The 23,157-nt window shown below is 43.5% G+C and overlaps 2 protein-coding genes across 5 annotated transcripts in view; both read left to right on the top strand.

Annotated features, from left to right (window-relative positions):
* The first annotated feature begins 316 nt into the window (after window positions 1-316).
* On the top strand, window positions 317-14,587 carry ZFP62 (ZFP62 zinc finger protein). The gene is made up of 2 exons (XM_045890280.3): window positions 317-388; window positions 10,732-14,587. Coding segments are annotated over exons 1-2 (2,781 nt in total). The 5' UTR covers window positions 317-387; the 3' UTR covers window positions 13,512-14,587.
* Window positions 10,732-23,157, top strand: part of LOC123854795 (uncharacterized) — a 31,315-nt gene continuing 18,889 nt past the window's right edge. For all 4 annotated transcript variants that reach the window (XM_064595737.1, XM_064595734.1, XM_064595736.1 and 1 more), the window contains exons 1-4: window positions 10,732-10,859; window positions 20,573-20,689; window positions 21,629-21,863; window positions 22,638-22,685. In XM_064595737.1, coding sequence (XP_064451807.1) covers window positions 22,680-22,685 — 6 coding nt within the window. In that variant the 5' untranslated portion in view covers window positions 10,732-10,859; window positions 20,573-20,689; window positions 21,629-21,863; window positions 22,638-22,679. The remainder of the gene's footprint in view (window positions 10,860-20,572; window positions 20,690-21,628; window positions 21,864-22,637; window positions 22,686-23,157) is intronic.

The following is a 23,157-nucleotide window of genomic DNA, read 5'->3' as shown; positions in this document are numbered from 1 at the left end:
CCCCGCGGCCTCACTCTGTAAGGGGCTCTGTGTTCAGGTAGGCAGGCCGTTCGCTGTTTACCCAGCCACTCCTTTGCCTTGCCCTCAGCCCCACCCCGCATAAAACTCCCCGAAAACCTAAAGCCTCCCCGCACTTCCCCGGCTGCGCCCCACGCCCGACACGAGGCACGGACGGGGTACGCCGCACACAAACCAGCCTCGCTCCCCGCCCACGCCCTCCGAGCGCAGCACGGGTCACGTGCCCGGACGGGGAGGGACCATCGAGTCCGTCCTCCGGCGTCCCAGAGAGGACTCGGAAGTGCCCCCGCGCCGGCGCGGGCACTTCCGGCCGGGCCGGCCGCGCTTTTGTCCCTCCGGCGGCCGGGCTCACGGGGCGCCGCCACAGCCAGTACGTGAGTCCGCGGCTGCCCGCGCGCCCGCCCCCGGCCCTCGCCTGCCACGCCCTTCCCTAAGCGGCGGGGTCGCCGCTGCCCCTCGGGTCTCGGGCGGGGTAGGTGGGGGGAGCGTCCCCGCTGCCCTGCGCACCCCAGGAGGCACGTCCCGGGGAGCGGAGCGGCGGGCGGACGTCAGGCCGGCCTGGGGGTGCGGGGCGTGCCCCTGCGGCACGGCGGCGTCTCTGGGGCCCGGCTCCGGCCGTCCGAGCGGGCCGGAGGGGAGCCCCGGACCAGAGCGCTCTGCGGGAACACCGTGGGGTGCCGCCCGCAGTGCAGTGTGGCCCTAGGCCCCGAGAGTGATTGGGGGCGTCCGAGGGACCCCGGGGTGACCGGTTCGATCCCCCAGCCCCCCGCCCCTCCCTTCCCCCCCCCCCCCACGGTTGGCGGAGGGTGCTGAGAGGCTCCTGCCGCAGGTGCGGGGGAGCCCCGGGCGGCCGCTTCCAGCCCCCGCCCTGGGGAAGCTCACCCGTGTGCGGTCGGGGCGGGAGCGGCGTGCCCGGCTCCCAAAGCCGAGGTGGCCGGCCGGGGGGTCGCGAAGGGTGGCGGGCGGGGCCGGCGCTCGGTGCGCAGCCTGCTCCGACGTTTGGCCGGGCGGCCACCGGGCTGTTGTCCCCCCGAAGGCGCGAGGGTTTGGTGTTGTTAGTAAGTTTTTAAGCATGCCCGCTGCTGGTTTAACGTTCGTGTGGTTCGGGGGTCTAGACTACGAGCGGATGCCAGCGAGCAGGTTGCTCCCCGCCGGGTCCCCTTCCCACGCCCGTCGGCCCCCTGCTGCGGACGCCGGCGGGCGGGAGCGGGCCGCGGGGCTCCCCGGAGCGCTGGGCCCGGGCTGCGATCCCCTGCCGTGTGTCGGGAGCATCAGCGCACGAGCGCCCCAGCAAACGGCCGCGCTGTGGCGTCGGGTGGCTGCCGTTCGGGCGCTTTGAGTGCGCCTTACTTTCAGGTCTGTTCAGAGCCGTGTGGGTTGTTTCCAGGCTTCTGTTGCTGCAGCAGGGCGCACTCGGCGACTCTTCTCCCGGGGCACGTGTTAGCGAGTGTCTTCACAGGACGATCCACCAGAATGATTTTGTTTTACCTAAACTCAGCCGGTGTCTGGTAAATGTTAAGTGTGCCGAGCGTTATAACGGCTCCTGCAGGGTGTTTGAAGGACGAGTAAAACCACGTAGTTTTCTCTCCTGGGTCTCGTGCTCCTGGTGCTGGGCCGTGCGCTAGCCAGTGACCCAACTGTTGCCGACTCCCTTCCGGCCCTTGTCTGCCCCTAGAAAACCTCTCGGCCTCCCTCTCAGACTCTCCTTTGCTTACCTTTCCCCCAGGATGGCTAGAAATCTCTTCGCCGCTACCAGGTACGAGAATGTTCCGTTTCAGTTTTTACTTTAATCCTTGCTTCCGCTTTTAAGGAATAGCACCGACTCATGTTAACCATTTGTAGTTTATTCATAACTAAACGCAGTAATAACTAAAGCACACACCATATTCTCTCTTTTCGCCTGTGTATCACTCTCGCTTCTTGGTCCCATCTTTCGTCTGTCTCATTCTCCAACTTCCTGGGTATTCTTTCTTCTGAATTGGTAAGCGTTTTGTGCTCACATGCCTTGTTTTTCCTCCTTCTTTCTCTGGTCATTTCCAGTTAAATGCAGTATCCAAGAACTTAGGGTACAGAATCCAGGTGTCCCACTCGATGGCCGGCTGACTTGTGGAACGTTGGGTTAGGGAATCTGGAAATCAGAGCAGCTGCAGATGTGTTGCTTGTTGCAGCCTGTTAATAGGCAGGACTTTTTGGCCAGAGCGAGCCACAGTTCTCTTGTGCGTTGTCCAGGCTCTTGAGAAGTGGCTCCTGACTCCGGGGGCAGGGACAGCAAGAATTAGGGGCAGGTTCTCACTCTGTACACGGGCTTTTTGGGGCATTGGTAGTAGAATATGAGCAACAAGTACAGAGGGGTCCAGAGGTGGTGGGACATGCGTAATTTGGAAGGAGTGGGTCTAAAGCTGGCTGTTGGGTCGTGCTTCCTGCTGACAACTAGAGAGGAGTTAGAGGGCAGTTTCCCATCCAGCTTGTAGAACTTTTAAGAAATTGAACCTTTCCAGCCTGCTCTATGCAGGGGTTGTGCTTTTAGAGTGATTATTCTCTTGTGTCGTGGGGGATATATGATTTAGCCAACACATCAGTCTTTTTTTTTTTTTTTAAGTTATTTGAATTCTAGTTAGTTAACATACACTGTAATACGAGTTTCGGGTGCACAATACAGTGATTCAGCACTTCCGTACAACACCCGGTGCTCATCACGACCAGTGCCCTCCTTAATCTCCCATCATCTGTTTCCTCTGTCCCCCGGCCACTTCCCCTCTGGTAACATCAGTTTGTCCTCTGGAGTTAAGAGTCTGTTTTTTGGTTTGCGTCTCTCTCTCTCTCTCTTTTTTATCCCCTTTACTCATTTGTTTTGTTTCTTAAATTCCACTTATGAGTGAAATCATACGGCTATTTGTCTTTCTCTGACTTATTTCGCTTAGCATAATACTTTAGCTCAATGTCCTTGCAAATGGCAAGATTTCATTCTTTTTTATGGCTGAGTAATATTCTATTGTATATACATCTACACCATTTCTTTATCTGTTCATCAGTCAACAGACACTTGAGCTGTTTCTATATCTTAGCTGTGGTAAATGATGCTACTGTAAACATTGGGGTGCATGTGCCCCTTCAAATCACTGTGCTTTGATTAAATACCCAGTAGTGCAATTGCTGGGTCGTATGGTAGCTCTATTTTTCACTTTTTGAGGAACCTCCACACTTTTCCAGAGTGGCTGCACCAGCTTGCATTCCCACCAACAGTGCAAGAGGGATCCCCTTTCTCTGCATCCTCACCAACACCTGTTGTTTCTTGTATTGTTAATTTTAGCCATTCTTTTTTTTTTTTTAAGATTTTATTTATTTATTTGATAGAGACACAGCGAGAGAGGGAACACAAGCAGGAGGAGTGGGGGAGGGAGAAGCAGGCTTCCCAGTGAGTAGGGAGCCTGATGCGGGGCTCGATCCCAGGACCCTGGGATCATGACCTGAGCTGAAGGCAGACACTTAACGACTGAGCCACCCAGGCGCCCCAATTTTAGCCATTCTGACAGGTATTAGGTGGTATCTCCTTGTACCGTTGACTTGTGTTTCCCTGATAATGGGTGATGTTGAGCATTTTTTCATGTGTCTGTTGGCCATCTGTATGTCTCCTTTGGAAAAATGTCTGTTTATCTCTTCCCATTTTTTTAATTGGATTATTTGTTTTTTGGGTGTTGAGTTTTATAAGTTCTTTATATATTTTGGATACTAACTCTTTATCAAATATGCCATTTGCAAACATCTTTCATTCTGTAGGTTGCCTTTTAGTTTTGTTGATTATTTCCGTCCCTGTGCAGAAGCTTTTCATTTTGATGAAGTCCCAGTAGTTTCTTTTTGCTTTTGTTTCCCTTGCCTCAGGAGAGTATTGAGAGAGAAGTTGCACTGGCTGATGTCAAAGAAGTTACTTTGTTTGTTCTCATCTAGGACTTTTATGGTTTCGTGTCTCATGTTTAGGTCTTTTATCCATTTTTTAAAAAGATTTATTTATTTTAGAGATCAAGAAAGAGTGCGCATGCAAGTGCAGGGAGAGGCAGAGGGAGAGAGAATCTCAAGCAGACTCCCCGCTGAGTGGGGAGCCTGACGTGGGGCTCCATCTCATGACCCTGAGATCATGACCTGAGCCAAAATCAAGAGTCAGATGCTTAACCACCTGAGCCACCCAGGCGCCCCATCCATTTTTAATTTATTTTTGTGTATGGTGTAAGAAAGTGGTCCAGTTTCATTATTTTGCTTGTTGCTGGCTAGTTTTCCCAATACCATTTGTTGAAGAGACTGTCTTTTTTCCATTGGATATTCTTTCCTGCTTTGTCAAAGATTAATTGACCATATAATTGTGGGTTCATTTCTGAGTTTTGTATTGTGTTCCATTGGTCTATGTGTCTTTGTGCCAATACCATACTGTTTTGTTCATCAGAGCTTTTTAATGTACCTTGAAGTCCAGAACTGTGATGCCTCCAGCTTTGCTTTTCTTTTTCAAGGTTGCTTTGTTTTTTCAGGGTCTTTCCTGGTTCCATACGAATTTTAGGATTGTTTGTTCTAGATCTCTGAAAAATGCTGTTGGTATTTTTGTAGGGCACATCAGTCTTCTTGATTGGCTTATAATAATCTCCTCCAGACTCTATGACTGAGTTCTCTTCTCCATTCATTAATCCACTGCAACTAGTATGAGTGATCCTTTTTTCTTTTATTTTTTATTATGAAAAAATTTAAACACACAGGAAAGTAAAATAGTACAGTGAACTCCATACACCCATAGCTCAGGTTCAGTAATTATCATGGTTCTGCTACATTTGTCTCACCTTTCCCTTTTTATTTTTTCTTTATTAAAGTACTTAAAATTTTTTTTAAAGATGTTATTTATTTATTTATTTGACAGAGAGCATGCCAGGGAACATGAGCCAGGGGGAGAGGCAGAGGGAGAGGGAGAAGCAGACTCCTCGCTGAGCAGGGAGCCTGACGTGGGGCTCAATCCAGGAACCCTGTGATCATGACCTGAGCCGAAGGCAGATGCTTAACTAAGCCACCCAGGCCCCCCTTTATTAAATTATTTTGAAGGAAATTTCAGACATCATGCCATTTCATCCTAGCATACTTTACCAAAAAAAAAAAAAAAAAGACACTTCTAATATAGCCATAGTGCCATTATCACACCATCCTAAATTAATTCTGACTCTTTGATATTATCTATCAAAGGTTGGCAAACTACTGGGCCTGCAGTCTGTTTTTGTATGACCTGCAAGCTAAGAATTGTTTTTACATTTTTAAAAGGATGTTTAAGGGGCCCTAGGTAGCTCAGTTGACTGAGTGACCAACTCTTGATTTCCGCTCAGGTCATGATCTCAGGGTTGTGAGATCGAGCCCCATGTCGGGCTCATGCTGGGCGTGGAGCCTGCTTAAGATTCTCTCCCTCTCCCTCTGCCCCTTGTACTTGCTGTCTCTAAAAAAATAAGAAAAAAAAAAATAATAGAAGTAAAAGGATGTTTAAAAGCAAACAAAAATTAGTGACAGAGTCATATATGGCCCACAAAGCCTAAAATATTTTCTATTTCGCCCTTTGCAGAAAAGGTTACCAACTCCTGATTTAAAAGAATATGTGATCTTCCAAAATGCATATCTGAGTTTGCTATTCCTTTGCCTAAAACGCAGGATCAAGTCTGGACTCCTGAGTGTGAAGGGCAAACCCTGGTGCAGCCCTTACCTTTGTCCACCTGTTCAGCTGGGCCCACCGCCCTCTGCTGCAGAGGGCAGTGCAGACTAGTTCCTTTGCACCTGTTCTTCCCTCTGCTGAAACCACTCTGTTTCTGAAGCTTCCCTTAATCCTTCAAAGCAGTCAGTCCCTTCCCTCTCCTCCCTCATCTGTGTCCTGTGTCTGCTATTTTTATCATGTGTTAGTTATTATTTTTTTTTTTTTGCCAGATTTTTATTTCCTGCAGATCTATTAGTCTGCCAGCTCCTTGATGACAAGATCTTACCTGTCTCTACATCCGCAGGACCAGCCCAGTGCCTGGGGAAAGAACACAGGATATGGATCATAATCTAAATTCTTTGGGCAACATGAAACCTCAAAGATAGCAGATACTAGAGTACATGTTATTGTTTGTAAAGATAACTTAATATTTTGTCAGAAACTCTTGGTTGTTTTTATATTTTAGCAGATGCTTAGTCCATCTGGACTACTATAACGAAATACACACTGGATGGTATATAAATAGCAGAAATTTGTTTCTTATAGTTCTAGAGGCTGGGAAGTCCAAGATCAAGGCACCAAAGAATCTCTGTGATGACTTTTTTATAAGAACACTAATCCCGTTCTTGAAGATTCTGCTTTCATGACCTAAGCACCTCTCATAGCCCCACCCCCACCCCAATACCATAATCTTTGAGGGTTAGGATTGTAACATGAATTTGGGAGGAGGGGATACAAACATTCAGACCATAGCAGCAGCATTTATCCTATTGCTGGCTTTTTATGTCTTGGCACTTCTCTGCCTGTGTTTTGACTGACGTTTTCTTAGACTTAGCATTGATTAATATGAATCTCATCGCAAACCGTCAATTTTCAGTGAAGAAGCACGTTTATATTTGCTTTGAGTTCAGTCATTAAGAGGTTGGGTGAGCTACATCGGGTCATAGTACACTGTGCCTCCATCCAAACAAGAGGTTAATTTAAGCACGCCTGAAACAGGGAGACTCCTGGTGTCTGCCTAGGTCAGAGGGATAAGCAGTGAAATATTTGTGATTTCATGCAGACTAGACCAGTCCAGAGCCACACAAGGAATCCCAGAGAGTGTGAAGTGGATGAAGCATTAGCCTATCAAAGTCAGGGGAAGGGTCCAGCTGGGCCAAGGATCAGTGAATGCAGTAGCAGTGAGGGGTGGGTTAGCATGGCCCGTTTGGTGTCCAGCAAGTCACTTGAGGTGGCCAGATGCAGAAGGCTCCAAGTGCCACACTAAGTAGCCTGGGAAGACGATATTGGGGAGTGACCAGGTGTGCATTTTTCAAAACTTAAGGTAGGGAGACTATGGCAGAAGTTCAGAAGGATACTTTAGGAAGGCTTAAACTAAGGCCTTTAGCAGTGGGAATAGAATTAGGGGTAGGGGCTTGAGAACTGTTGAGGTAATAGAATCAGCTGGTCTTAGGGCTCTTGTGGATGCGGAAGGGTAAGGAAAGAGAAGAACTCATCTTGTGTGTATCCTGCCACAGCCTAGAATCTGCCATTTCTCTGAGGAGCTCTGCTTCCTTTTAGTAGGCAATGGGAGACCAAGAACAGCGTGCTGGATGTGCTTATTACTACTTAGGTGTTTTTTGCTTCTTAGCTTTTCAGCAGAGAGCTAGGGAATATGTGTACATATACACACACATGAATATACATACATGTGAATGCGTAGACATGTGCACGCACACACGTAATTTAGGAAATCATGCGATAACCTCTGATTAATTCGCACAGGGTTCTCTCTTGCCTTCCCCTATTCCATATTTATGTTTCTTTCTCCAGGAGAGCACTGGCTTGCAACTAAATCAACACATTTACTCAGTCCCTCAACACATCTAAAATTCTTTTAAATTACTTTGTCCATACCTCTGCAGAAAACAAAGCTGCTTAAAAATTCTGTTGTTTTCAGGGCTTCCCTACCACCCCTCCAGCCTTGCCAAGACAGAGAATATAGTATATGGTTACATATTCTGTGATATATGCCTAAATTACGGGTTAGTTCTTTGTTTCTTTTTGTTCCCTTCCTATGAGTTCATTTGTTTCTGTTTGCTTTGTGGTTTAGCTGCTTTTCCTTTTTCCAATTCTCATTGATTTAATTTTATTCTTTGAATATGCAGAACATTATGCTTCCATAGTAAAAACTATGCAAAAATATATACTTAGAGTGTCTCTCTTCCCTATCCCTTTGCTCTGTTCTCCCCACTCCACCACTTACAGGTAATGGACCTTTATTGATTTCGGTTTCTCTAAGTACTGTAAAGATAAGCAGTTACATGTTTGTTTTCTTATTTTTCTTTCATACATAAAGCATAGCATATATGCTCTTTTTCTGTTTACATGGTATCCTGGAAATTGCTCCCTCTCAATCAATTGACAGAGATGTTCCTCATTCTTGGTTAGTACTCCGTTGCATATATGTGCCATAGTTTATTTAACCAGTCTTCTATGCTGAGACACTCAGGTAGTTTCCTAGATTCTCTAGTTACAATGAAGGCCACCATGCATAGCTTTGTGCACATATACTTTTTTGTTGGAAATAGATCTTCAGTATAAATTCCTAGATGGGATTTCTGGATTGAAGTGTAAATGCATACAGTTCACTTAGACATTGGCAGATGCCCCTTAACAGGAGTCACGCCACTCTACAGTCCCGTTAATATATGAGAGTGCCTGTTTCCGCCACAGCCTCTCCCAACAGAGTGTGTTGTCATTCTTTTAATATGACGGATGAGAAGTGGTATCTTAGTGTAGTTCTTACTTGCATTTCTCTTATGGGTGGAATTGAAAACATGTTTAAGGGACATTTTAATATTTCTTTTTGTGAATTGTCTGTCTCTTGCACATTTTTCTATAGGAATTTTAGTCTATGTTTTTCAACTTTTGAAAAATGTTTATATAAGGGATATTAGCTCTTATATATGATTCACGTTGCAAATATTTTTTGATTTGTCATTTCTCAATTTTGCTTATAGCATTTTTGCCATGTAATTTATATTTATACAGTCAAATTTATCCATCCTCTTTTTTTTTTTTTAAGATTTTTATTTATTTATTTGAGAGAGAATGAGAGACAGCATGAGAGGGAAGAGGGCAGAGGGGGAAGCAGACCCCCCGCCGAGCAGGGAGCCTGATGCGGGACTTGATCCCGGGACTCCAGGATCATGACCTGAGCCGAAGGCAGGCGCTCAACCAACTGAGCCACCCAGGCGCCCTATTCATCCTCTTTTATTGCATGTGTGTCATAGTTTGAAAACTTTTTCTGTACTCAGGAGGCATTCACTCATGTTTTCTTCTAGTATTTGTATGGCAGCATGTTTTTATATTTAGAGCTCTGCTCCATTGGAGTTATATTCTTGAGTGTGGTGTAAAGAATGGCTTTATAGTTGTTTCCAACACTATTCTAAAGACCATCTTTGCCCCAATAATTTGATCTATCATCTTCATCATATGCTTGATTTCTGTGTGTCATTAGTATTATTTCTGGACTTTCTGTTCTGTTCCTTTTGTCTGTACGCTGGTACCATGCTGCTTTAGTTATAGAGGCCTCGTGGTGTATTTCAATACCCCAATGTGGCTAGTCCCCACTCAGAGCCCTTTTATGTTTCTCTCTCTCAATTTGTGTGTTTATTTTTGTTTTTTTTAATTTTAAGTTGGCTTCAGGCCCAACATAGGGCTTGAACTCACGACCCTGAGACCGAGAGTCGCATGCTCTACCGACAGCCAGCCAGGTGTCCCTTGTATGTTTATTTTGGAGGATTTGGTTTTATGGCTGTAGGAACTTGAACATCTTTCTCTCCTGAGGGCTGAGGATGAATAGAGGTGGAGGGGCCAAGGCCAAAGGGAATGAATAGAGCATGGGCCCTGATTGCAGGATTCAGAGCACAGACGAAAGGCGTGTTGCTGTTGATGGTGATGGAATTCTACTGCCTGCCCAGTAGAGCCCTCACATTTAAGCAACATGGACCGCTGTGCCCAGAGTAGTAGAGACAAGTGGATGCTTTCAGGGGGAACAAAGAATCCCCGCCTGAGCCCTAAAATCTGTTTTAGGAAGGAGTTTACCTTTCCTGAGTCCTGTGCTTTATACCTAGGTTCCAACCCTGATCAAATAACCCAGCCTCAAATAATAAACAGTAATAATTATGCATATAGAACTCACCAAGTAGTAGGTGTTGTTCACAACACTTTAAATAACTCAGGGTCATGCAGCTGGGTACTTGAACCCTGTGGTAGTATTTCCTTTGCTTGGTGGTTTGTATCTTAGCTTCTTAGCTTCAATATGCTCTGACTGCAGTTAGCTTGTTCATGAAGTGGGAATGGAAGCCTCTTTGCCTGGCATGCTGGGGCATGCTCTTCCATATGGATTACCTCCCTGACTGCCCGCTTCCTGGGAGCAGGTTTTCCTTGGAGGGGAAGTCCAGGAGGCCAGACCAACTCCAGGAAGCTGCAGTCTGCTTTCCTTCTCATGTCTGTCATGACTTTCTTCGTGCTTTCATTACCATCGCCCCACTACCACCACTTAGGTACTGATTTCTTCTCTTTTTTAGCTTTGCCTCTTTAGTTCTGCTGATTATGTCTCTTTTGTCTTATTAATTTTTCTGTTTCCTCTTATTCAGAGATTTCTTCTCTTTGTTTTTTTCATGACCAGGTGATCGTTTCCAAAAACTGATCAGTGTTGTCCTTGGTTCTGTGCATCATTTCAACCCATTTCAACTTGCCCTCATGCTAAACCGTTATACAAGAATAGAAAAATTCTTCGTTCCATTGAAAATCCAGGGCTGTAACATTTTAACATTAGCTCCACAGGGGCAGAAATTTTGGCATGTCCCCTCTTGTATCCCCTGCAGTTAAAAATGATACTTAATCACACAGCATGCAGTCAATAAACATTTGTCAAGTGAATGAGTAAATTTGGATGTAATTCTTCCAGTTTCCTCTATTCAAAGTGAACAGGTATCATTTTCATTTTCTTGGTTTAGTGTCACATTTGAAGACGAGGGGCACTGAGGATGAGAAATCAACTGAAAAGTATGAAAATGTTGGAAATGCAGAATCTATGTGGCCAAAAGTGGAAGGTCTTCACAAGGATCGTATACAGGAATATAAGGTTGGTGAAACTTGTGATTGGAATAGCAAGGTAGAGAAGCAACTGGAAAATCCTGAGGGAAAAAGAATGAAGGAAGACAAAAGTGGCATCAGGGAAAAGATTGGCAAAGCCAAGAACACAGCAAATATAAAGACAGAACAGGAAGACGAGGCATCTGAGAAAAGCTTATGTCCAAGTTCAAAACATGTTATACACCAGACTGTCCCTGTAGACCAGATAAGCAGTGAACAAGACAAATGTGTGGAGAACATTAATGGAACCTCTCACCCTGGTCTACAGCAGAAAACCATTGCTGTTAAGAAATCACACAAATGTGATGAGTGTGGGAAATCGTTCAAATATAATTCCCGCCTTGTTCAACATAAAATTATGCACACGGGGGAAAAACGCTATGAGTGTGATGACTGTGGAGGGACTTTCCGGAGCAGCTCGAGCCTTCGAGTCCACAAACGGATCCATACTGGGGAGAAGCCGTATAAGTGTGAGGAATGTGGGAAAGCCTACATGTCCTACTCCAGCCTTATAAACCACAAAAGCACCCATTCTGGGGAGAAGAACTGTAAGTGTGATGAGTGTGGGAAATCCTTCAATTATAGCTCTGTTTTGGACCAGCATAAGAGGATCCACACAGGAGAAAAGCCCTATGAATGTGGTGAGTGTGGGAAGGCTTTCAGGAACAGCTCTGGTCTCAGAGTCCACAAAAGGATTCACACAGGGGAGAAGCCCTACGAATGTGACATCTGTGGGAAAACGTTCAGTAATAGCTCCGGCCTTAGGGTCCATAAGAGGATCCACACAGGCGAGAAACCTTATGAATGTGATGAGTGTGGGAAGGCCTTCATTACTTGCAGAACACTTCTAAACCATAAAAGCATCCACTTTGGGGATAAACCTTACAAGTGTGATGAGTGTGAGAAATCATTTAATTATAGCTCTCTCCTCATTCAGCATAAAGTGATCCACACTGGAGAGAAACCTTATGAATGTGATGAATGTGGGAAGGCCTTCAGGAACAGCTCAGGCCTTATAGTGCACAAAAGGATCCACACGGGAGAGAAACCTTACAAGTGTGAGGTCTGTGGCAAAGCGTTCAGCTATAGCTCGGGCCTCGCAGTTCATAAAAGCATTCACCCTGGGAAGAAAGCTCATGAATGTAAGGAGTGTGGAAAATCCTTCAGCTATAACTCACTCCTTCTTCAACATAAAACCATTCATACTGGAGAGAGACCTTATGTGTGTGATTTGTGTGGGAAAACTTTCAGGAACAATTCAGGCCTAAAGGTCCACAGGAGGCTCCATACTGGGGAAAAACCATATAAGTGTGACGTGTGTGGGAAAGCCTATATCTCACGCTCTAGCCTTAAAAACCACAAAGGAATCCATCTTGGGGAAAAGCCCTATAAATGTACCTATTGTGAGAAATCTTTCAATTACAGCTCTGCCCTTGAACAACATAAAAGGATTCATACAAGGGAGAAACCTTTTGGGTGTGATGAGTGTGGAAAAGCCTTCAGAAATAATTCAGGCCTTAAAGTGCACAAACGGATCCACACTGGGGAGAGACCTTACAAATGTGAAGAATGTGGGAAAGCCTACATCTCACTCTCAAGCCTTATAAATCATAAAAGTGTACACCCTGGGGAAAAGCCCTATAAGTGTGACGAGTGTGAAAAAGCCTTCATCACATACCGAACCCTTATAAACCACAAAAAAATTCATCTTGGGGAGAAGCCCTACAAATGTGATGTATGTGAGAAATCTTTTAATTACACCTCACTCCTTTCTCAACACAAAAGGGTCCACACTAGAGAGAAACCTTATGAATGCGACAGGTGTGAGAAGGTCTTCAGAAACAACTCAAGCCTTAAAGTGCATAAAAGAATCCATACCGGGGAGAAGCCCTATGAATGTGATGTGTGTGGAAAAGCCTACATCTCACACTCAAGCCTTATTAACCATAAAAGTACCCATCCTGGCAAGACACCCTACACATGTGATGAATGTGGAAAAGCTTTTTTCTCAAGCAGAACTCTTATAAGCCATAAGAGAGTCCATCTTGGGGAGAAACCTTTCAAATGTATTGAGTGTGGGAAATCTTTCAATTACAGTTCACTCCTTTCTCAACACAAGAGGATCCACACAGGGGAAAAACCTTATATATGTGATAGGTGTGGAAAAGCTTTCAGGAACAGCTCAGGCCTCACAGTGCATAAAAGGATTCACACAGGCGAGAAACCCTATGAATGTGATGAGTGTGGGAAGGCATACATCTCCCACTCAAGTCTTATTAACCATAAAAGCGTCCACCGTGGGCAGCAGCCCTATAATTGCGAGTGTGGGAAATCCTTCAATTACAGATCAGTTCTTGACCAACACAAAAGGATCCACACTGGAAAGAAGCCATACCGATGTAATGAGTGTGGGAAGGCTTTTAATATCAGATCAAATCTCACCAAGCATAAAAGAACCCATACTGGAGAGGAATCTTTAAATGTGACAAGTATGGGAAGTCACAGCGACATATCACAGAAGAGAACTCACGAGGGAGGGAATGCTCGGGATGGGACCAAGATGAGCATATCTGTAGGAGGCAGAGCTTACCAAGTCTCAACTCAAATGGAAGAAAAACCTTATGAATGTATGAATATCTGAGCTCTTTGTTCATGGCTTGTAATTGACATAAAGGAAACTATGAGTACTCTTTGGTGTGATCTTCATTATAGCCAGCAAGGAAGCCTCCAATGTCAAGGTAGTTGAGCCTTTATGGAACACAAAATAGTTTATACTGGGGGTAAAACCTATCAAAGTGACAAAGTGATTTAAAAACCTTCAAAATAAGCAGAACTTTCTGGACATAAAACACATGGATGAGGAAGGGATTTCACTTAGAGGTCATGTAGTTACCAACAGAAAGTTCATTACTTGGGTAAATTCTGTGAATATAAATGGGGGGAATTCAGGTATAGCTTTGAATCCTAATTATACATTGGTCAGTGGGAAAAAATACAAGGAGAGCCTCCCAACAGGCACATTCAGGGAGAGATAGGCTTCAGGGAACATAAATTTATTTAATAGTAGTGATCATGAAGTATAAATTTGATATAATTGAATAATTTGTGAGGGGTGATAAATTTTGAAACAAAATTGGATTTTGTTGAAGAGTAAAAAGTGTAGACCTGAATCTAGCAGGAAGTAGTCATTTAAAAAAGTAAGTTGATTGGACGATACGGTTGTAATGTTGTAATACACTGGTTGAATGGGCAAAACTTAAAAAATTTCAAATGAACCTCAATGAATGAAGTGTGATGAGTGAAGACCTCACACATTATGCTACAAATACAAGGTTCTACCGTAGACAGACATTCAGCACATTAAATAACTAACGGAACACGTCTTTGACATGAATTTGCACCTACACAAAAATAATTGATTCAGGGATTCCTGTGAATAGGAATGCTAAGAAAGTGATTTTATTGAAGAGCTAGAAAGCTAAGTAGCTATTGATAATTGAGGGATTGGAGGAAATTCATGCTTCTTAATAGTCTGTTAAATGTTTGATTGTTTTGGAATGTGTTACTGTAAAGATTTCATGCACTCCATGTGTGTATTGTCTGTTGTAAAATGTTATGAATACTTTGTTCAGGGCCCACTCTGTCTTGGCCATGAAGAGCCAGATAGTCATGGTGAGGTAAGGCGGAACTCCAATAAAGAAATTCCTCAAAAGTAAACAGGCTCTGACTGACTTTAGATGGAGCAGTACACAGAGAAAACAATTTGCCGTATCTTTGTTGGGTAAGTGAGACCAAAGGCAAAGCAGGGAGTGCAGCAGGGGACTTTCCCGTAGGGCTAGAAGCTCAGGTTTCACAAGAAATTAGGTGGCGTCTCCACCGGGAGAAGTGCAAAATGGATTGATCCTCATACTGGGCCTGGATCATAGCTCCTGGAAGTGGGCAGGCTGTGGGACTGATGTGTCACCTCACAGAAATCATTCTTTTGGGAACAGAATTTAAGAAAATGTTGTTTATGTGTTAAAGCTGTTAGCTAGGTGACTCAAAGGGTAAAAGGAGTCTTCTGAGAGTCAGGTAAGCTGTCCAAGAATACTCCGGATGGCGCCTGTCCTGTCTCTCTGGGTCCAAAATCCACTCTCCTTCCCAGAGAGCAGTCTCTACCTAGATAGTTTCCTGGCTTTCTAGGGTTTGTCTCTAGCCCCGTTCTAGCCTCCCATAATTTCCATGCCTCTCTCTAGGGGTATAATTCTTCCACTTTGTCTCCAAGCCTCCACCAGTAGGTTTTGATGGAGAGGGAAAGAGCATTTCTGCCACTCAGCTCCCCTTTGGAACGCCACAGCCACGCTTGTTCTGTCCTTCTCAGAACACTGGCCCTCTCCACAGACTTGGATTGATGGATTCAGCAAATAACTTGCTGAGGCTCTGCTAGGCACGATCCCCTGTCCTAGGAGCTAGGCAGCAGGAGTAAAGGCTAGGTAAGGGCGAAGGTCCACAAGGAAAACCACACTAATGGATGCTGAACCAAACACTGCAGTGTTGAGAGGACAGTGGCCACCACCAATGGGGAAGAGGGAGGCAGCAGTGATATCTGGGTGGGACAGTTGGGTTTTTAAAGAGGGAGGAGTGGGAAGTAGGATGGTCCGATGAAAAGCCTCATCAGAAAAGTTCACTCGTCCTCAGGGTTGGTGCATAGTGGGCAGAAAGGAAGGCCATAGGATATCCATTCCAAGGAGTCCCCAGGTATTATCCATCTTTCCTTCACTTGAGGTCACCAGTGGCTTGAGCACCACTCCTCCAGGCACACACACCCATGTACGTGAGCTCCACCTGGACCTAACGTGCCACCTACAATTGGGAGAGAAACCGATGAAATAACGAGAGAGGGTGGCTACCGCTCAAGTGGGGGTTCCAAGTGCTCCAGCCTGCTGAGCAGTAGGACACGCTCCTACTGAGGCCTCCACTGACTGGCCCACAGGAAATGGGCCTCCAGTCCACCGGGGCCAGTAACATGCCGCTTAAGCTGCTCTCAGATGGTTTCCTCCTGTGCCAGGTGGAGTTTGTGGTACAGATTCAATGAGCTGTTCAGGCTTAACCTCAGACCTGGAGCGTGTTTCAGGAGCACCATCCCCCACCTCTTCCCAGGGAAAATGCCTGATGCGCAAGAAGAGAATTAAACTTGCCAACATGTAGGTAAATCAAAACACTTCTTTAAAAAGGCAGAGTCTAATTCAAAGGACTGAAGGTAGAATTGAAATGTTAGACCATAGTAGGTTAAATTGAGGGCTGGAAGATCTGCATGAAAGTGGCCTAAAGTGCTTGGTATTATTTCTGAGGAGGTCAAGATGCCTTTAGCTCTGGGTTTTGTTAACTATGTATGGTAAAATGTCATGGGCAGACCAGAAGGATAGAAGTCAAGTACATAAAGATCTGGACTGGAAAACCTCGAAGTCTGGAAAGGAGAAAAAACAACATTGAAAAGGCAGGACAGTACCTTCTGGTAAAGGTAGGTAGGTTACTTGGGTCAATATCATACCAACAACAATGAAAGACTTCATTTTTAAAAAATTGTAGATAGCATTCCACCCCTTCCTCTCAAGAGAGCATTGAAGATAAAAAGACTGTAGTTTAAACAGGACAGTTTAAAAATGAGATGCTGTCATCAGAGAAGGGAACACTAAAGCACCTTCTGTCCTGACCTGTCAGCTGATGCTGCAGAGCTGGGTCCCACTTAACCAGCCACAGGGAGTGAGAGAGACCGTCAGGGCCAGGCCCCCTAAGGTGGTGAGTCTTAACGAGACCTTTCTGAAGTTAACCTGGGTTCCCAAAGTGCTACAACCTCAAAAGAAGGCATCCCTCAGTCCCTGGGGGCTGTACCGACAGTGGCCATGTAACCGAGCAGAGCAGCAGAGAAGAAAGGGAAAAGAAAATGTCCCTGACACCTCGTGGCCCTTGTGACCCGGGTAAGCACAACCTGGGCCCTGGCCAAAGCAACACAAGGCACCTTGCGAAGAGGCCTTCTTCAATCTAGACCTCAGGGAATTTAAAGGTAATTTTTCAGGAGCAATTAGTAAGACACAAGGGGGAAAAGGCAACGTGACAAAACTAGAGCAGAACAGATTGACGTAGACGTCACAAATTATCAGATACGGGTTTTTTATAATTTAAAAATTTTAAACTTTTTGTTTAAAATATTTAAAGATGCATTTGGCTACAGATTGTGACAAAATTAAAAATAGAATTGGTGAACTGGAAGATAAAGGTGGAAAAATTACCCGGAATGCAGCATGGGGTTAGAAAAATACGGGAAAATAGACAAGGGAAGATTTCATTGGGAAGTTTTACATATAAATATATGTAAAGTCACAGTCTCAGAAGGTGAGGACAGAAGAAAAGGGCCAAAGGGACTGGGCTGAGAATTTTCCAGAGCTGATGAAAAACACAAGTCTACACGTTTATTTATTTATTTTTTAAGATTTTATTTATTTATTTGACAGAGACACAGCAAGAGAGGGAACACAAGCAGGGGGAGTGGGAGAGGGAGAAGCAGGCTTCCCGCGGAGCAGGGAGCCCGACGTGGGGCTCGATCCCAGGACCCTGGGATCATGACCTGAGCCGAAGGCAGCTGCTTAACCAACTGAGCCACCCAGGCGCCCCAAGGCTACACATTTAAAAGCCCAAAGAATGCATTTACAAAGATCACATCTACACACATCATAGTGTAACTGCAGTAACAGCTAAAGACAAATTACCTTCAAAGAACAATAGACTTCTCAGCAACAACAGATGAAAGAGTGGAATGAAAACATGAGTATAAAGATAGAAAATAACTGTCAGCCTGAACATTTATACCCAGTGAAAATAGCTTTCAAGAGTGAGGACAAAATAAATACATTTTAGGACAAAACTTGTTTTGTTTTCCTGTGCTGACCCTCACTAAAGGCAATTCTAAAGAATGCATTTTAATACAGAAAGAGAATGATCCCAGATGATGTTCTGAGATGCAAGAAGGAAGCGCGAAGAGTTAATAGCTATGTAGGCACATGAAAATGAACATTTTTATACAAAACAATAAGGATTTAGAGTTGTTAAGATAGACTCAAAATATCAGACAACAATAATATCTGTCCAGAGAGTAAAAAAGAATTTAAGTATTATATGAGGTAAAGCTTTGGTTAATCTCATACACATTGTAAAATCTAGGGGAATCATAAAATACAATGTATATTTTTAATACTAGTAGAGGAAAAATGAATTTTTAAAAATCAAAAAACAGTGGTAGATCTTAAGCCAAAAATACCAGTATTTCTTTTTAAGTCACAAAGATTGTCAAACAATGTCTTAGTTCAGGCCACAATAACAAAATACGATAGACTGGGTGGCTTATCAACAACAGACATGTGTTTCTCATAGTTCTGGAGGCTGGAAGTTGAAGATCAGAGTGGTTGGAGATCAGCATGTTTGGGTGAGGGCTCTCTTCCAGGTTGCAGGTTTCTTTCTTTCTTTCTTTTTTTTTTTTTTTTTTTAAGATTTTATTTATTTATTAGAGAGCAAGAGAGGGAACACAAGCAGGGGGAATGGGAGAGGGGGAAGCAGGCTTCCCGCTGAGCAGGGAGCCCGATGTGGGGCTTGATCCCAGGACCCTGGGATCACGACCTGAGCTGAAGGCAGATGCTTAACGACTGAGCCACCCAGGCGCCCCAGGTTGCAGATTTCTAATCGTACCCTTATGTGGTGGAAAGGGCTGGGAAGTTCTTTGGGGTCTCATATAATAGCACTGATCCCATTTATCAGGGCTCCATTCGCATGACTTAATCACTTCCCAAATCCCAACCGCCTAACACTATCCCAACCTCCTAACACTACCACACTGGGCATTAGGATTCCAACATGTGAATTTGTGGGGAATACAAACATTCACACTGTAGCAGACAAAAATATAAAACTCCATTGTATACTGTGTACAAGAGACTCACTTTAAATATGAGAAGACTCAAGATTTGGAAGTGAAAGAATAGAAAAGTTATTTGAAGCAAATAGTAATCAATAGAAACTGGTGTAGCTCTACTAATATTAGATGAAATAGATACTTTAAGTCATAAACTATTCCTACAGATAAAGGGAATCATTTATTACATTAAGACAAAATGTCCAGGGGAGAGAACATAATGGAAAGATGTAACAGTTTTGAGTTAGTATCTACCTAATAACATAGCTCAGAGTTGGCAAATATATGCAGAACTAAAAGAAGAAATATAAAATCCACAATCATGATGGGAGATTTCTTGATACCTCTCAGTAATTAATAGGACAAGAATATTAAAAATTAGTAAAGTTACAGATTTGAACACTGATTTAGTAAGCAATCTAATACATGGAACCCTGCACCACTGTGTTAAGGATACACATTTTTTTTCAAGCACACATGAAACATTTTCAAAAATTGACCTACACTATGTTACATGTCAATTATATCTCAAGCTGGGGCAGAAACTGATCATATGCTGGATCATGAAGTAAACATTAACAAATTTTATAGAATTAAAATCATACAGAGTATGTTAGCTTGACTATGCAATTTAGTTAGAAATTAATAATGAAAAGATACTTAGGCCATCCCCATTGTATTCAGAAATTTACAAATACTTTTCTTAATCATGGCTCAAGGAAGAAAATTTTTTTTTTTTTTTTTTTTTTTTAGGATTTTATTTATTCATGAGAGACAGAGAGAGAGAGAGGCAGAGGGAGAAGCAGGCTCCCAAGGAGCAGGGAGCCCGATGCGGGACTCGATCCCAGGACCCTGGGATCATGACCTGAGCCGAAGGCAGACGCTTAACCGTCTGAGCCACCCAGGCGCCCAAGGAAGAAAATATTTTGATCTGACTACTGTAATCAAGACCAGTGGGATATTGCTTAAGCTGTGCTTAGACATTTATAGCCTAAAAAGATATTTAAGAAAATCAGAAAATCTAGTAATTAATCACCTAAGTACCATCTCAAAAAGTTAGAACAATCAAAATAAATCCCCAAAAAGTTAAAATAAGAAAGTAATAAAAGGTAGACCTTTATGAAATAGGAAAACAAACACAATATAGAGGATCAACAAAACCAAATGCATGTGTGTGTGTGTTGGAAAAGACTAATAAAACTGACAACCCTCTGGTGAGATTGATCAAAGGAAAAAGAAAACCAAAGTCAGGAATAAAAAGGGGGAATAAGGAGAACTGTAAAATTTTCTACTCTCTGAACATGCACTGACCTCTTCACTCCCTGCTACTGAGAGAATAACCCACTCCCTCTAAATTCCTTGAGTCAACAATTCTGAGAACAGGATGTAACATGAGTGAGCCAAATCACAAAGAAACACAATCCGTTTCTGAAAGATTGCCACCTACATAACCAAAGCCCACCCAAACTGCAGTGAACACTGTTGCTTTAGTTTATTTCCCTTATAAAACCCATCTCATTCCTCATGTTTGGAGAGACAGTTCCTCTGCAACCATTTGAATAAATACCCAGGCCCTTGGAGTTGAAGTCTCAGAGAATTTCTAAAGTTTGATGTTACAAATGCTACAGGTATTAAAACACTAAGATTAATTATATTATAATTTTATTACAATAAGTTAGAAATGTTATATGAAATTTTTAAAAAATTCCTAGGAAAATGTAACTTAACCAAAACTTAACTAAGGGTCTCACATCTTATAGATGTGGAGTGTATGGGAAGGACTATGGAGTGAGTTCAGTCCTTAGGGAACTCGAAGAAGAAGCAAGAGGAGAGAGGAGGGAGAGGAAAAAAAGCAGAAGGAGAAACCTTAATCAATAGTAAGTATGGAAAAGCCTTCCATAGGCATGCACTCTCTATTAGTGAATTTGAAAGTGAAAACCTAAAAAATAATTTCATCTGTGTTTATGTATGGACATTCTAGGGGTGAGGTGGTACTGAGTACCAGTCATGCAATGCAAGGGAACTTTTCTCTCATGGGATTAAAAAACGAGAGAGGGTCAACTGAGGACCAGCTAGCTGAGGTCAGACAGTGGGGACATGAAGTCTGCCTCAGGACCTTGAAAAATTGGGTATAACCTCTTCCAGGGGATTACTCGGGCTGGTAGGTTTCTCCATGCCTCTTTTCCAGCCTCAGCTGAGTGCCTCAGCCTGGAGACGTGGAGAAAGAAGTCACAAATTTTAACACAATTCTTTCTACAGGGTGTTCCCATTTAGACGTGGCAGTTCTTCTCAGGCTGTGGAGAGTATCACTTATACTCAGGAAGGAGTTTGTGTGAGTCCCATGTAGAGAGACTACAAAGTATTGTGGTCAAAATGTGGTCTTTCCACCACAAAGCCCAGATGCAAACAAGGGCTCTTTCACTTATCCCAGATGGCTTTAGGCAAGTAAGTCTTCTGTTTTATGTTGTGTGTCCTCAGCTGTCATTTATTGGAATAATAATAGTAGCGAGTTGGAGAAGTTAGTGTTATTAGAGGCCTTAGAAGTCTGCCTGGAATGAGAAGCTTTAGCATAAAGGTGTGTGAAGTAAGTCTCGCCATGTGGTGGCCCCTGTCCCAGGACTAGTGACCGGACAGTCAGGTAGTGGAAGGCAGCCCCATCTGAAAGCCAAGAAAATATCCCAAGGACCACCCCACACACAGATACAACCTAAGATGAGATTCGAGAAAAATGATTGTTTAGATCTGGTTACTCAGCTGTATCTTGCTTCTAAGCAAGCAATCCATTGTTTCTAAGCAACGATGCTTTGCTTTTTCAGGCTGGAAAAGGTCAGCAGAAGAAACCTCCAGCTCCTCCAGTGACCAAGAGTGTTGGATGGGACCAGGGCTGATTCACACTTGCTTCTCCAGCTTAGGCATCCTGCCCACTCATACTATGTGCATTTTGCTTCTCCCCCGGCCCCCTGTTTTCCTGGCAATAGATGGGCTAGAAATTAATACACAAAGGGTTGGTGGGAGTCAAGCCTCCACCATCTTAACCATGGCTGTTTGGGGGTGAGTGTCCCTTAAGATCTCAAAGAATAAGAAGAGGTCCAGGGGTTGGCAGGGCAAAGCCCTGGAGGAGAGCAGAAGTTCCTCTGGTCTTGGATATAAACTTTAGGGCCAGCATTCCAGTGAATGCAACAACTATGAATCTCTTTTCCCGTCTATAATTTCCCCATCTGTAAAATGAGGGAAATGATCCAACTCACAAGGTTGCTTTAAGGATTCATGAAAAAGCATTTTGTATTTTGCAAATCTCTATACGAACATCCTTGTTAAATTGACTAGTGATCTGTCTTGTTTTTTAAAGTTAAGGAGATAAAAATAAGAGCAAAGATTAATGAAACAAAACGACACAATAGAAAGGATCAAAAGTTAGGTTGGTGTTTTGGAAAGAGTGTTAAAATTGATAAACCTCTGGTGTAATAAAGAAAGAATAAAAACCACAAATAATCACAACAGATCCCATAGAATAAATGTTTAAAATGTACGTGGCCTTCCTAGTTCTATTACCACATTGTGGTCAGAAAACGTATCTGCACAATTGCTACCCTTTGACATTTGCTGGAATCTGCTTATGGCCCAACACGTGTTTGATCTCAGTGAAGCTTCCATGGTCACTGAAAAAGAATGTGTGTTCTGCAGATGCTGGGTGCACTTGTCTAGATAAAGCATTAGATCAAGTTTGTAATGCATTGTTCAGATTTCTCTATCCTTAATGGATTTTTATCTGCTTTCTGTCCATTAATGACGTAATTAATTTAATTTAATGATTTCCACTTACAGATCTGTGAAGTTTGCTTTATGTATCTGAGGCCATGTTATTAGATGCATGTAAGTATAGAATTGTCGCATCTTCCTGGTGAATTGAAATTGTAAGAAGAAAGCCTCTCTCTGTAGTAATGCCTTTTCTTATTTAAAGTCTATTTTTTTCTGTTAATAACATCAAAAAAAATTACTGTTACGTGGCATATCTTTCCATTCTTTCACTAGATTTAAAAGCCCAAAGATGTGTTTAGATGTGTCTCTTGGATATGTGTCCTTTGGAAATAGCATGTTGTGCTTTTAATCTAGTCCGATAATTTCTTTTAACAGGAACATTAAGCCTTCCATGTATAATTTCCAGTACGTTTGGGCTTAAATCTTATTCACTGCTTTCCTGACCTAGGTTATGTCATCTCTTTTTTTTTTTTTTTTTTAAGATTTTATTCATTTACTTGAGAGAGAGAGAAAGCGAGAGACCGAGCACGGGCAGAGGGGGAGGGGCAGAGGAGAGGGAGAAGCAGGCTTCCCGCAGCGCAGGGAG

Source organism: Mirounga angustirostris, unplaced genomic scaffold, assembly GCF_029215605.1.
Source record: "Mirounga angustirostris isolate CCGP_5_RB_7025 unplaced genomic scaffold, mMirAng1.0.hap1 SCAF_7, whole genome shotgun sequence".
Taxonomy (NCBI): domain Eukaryota; kingdom Metazoa; phylum Chordata; class Mammalia; order Carnivora; family Phocidae; genus Mirounga; species Mirounga angustirostris.
Note: the sequence above shows the minus strand (reverse complement) of the source record. Positions and strands in the feature narration are given on the sequence as shown.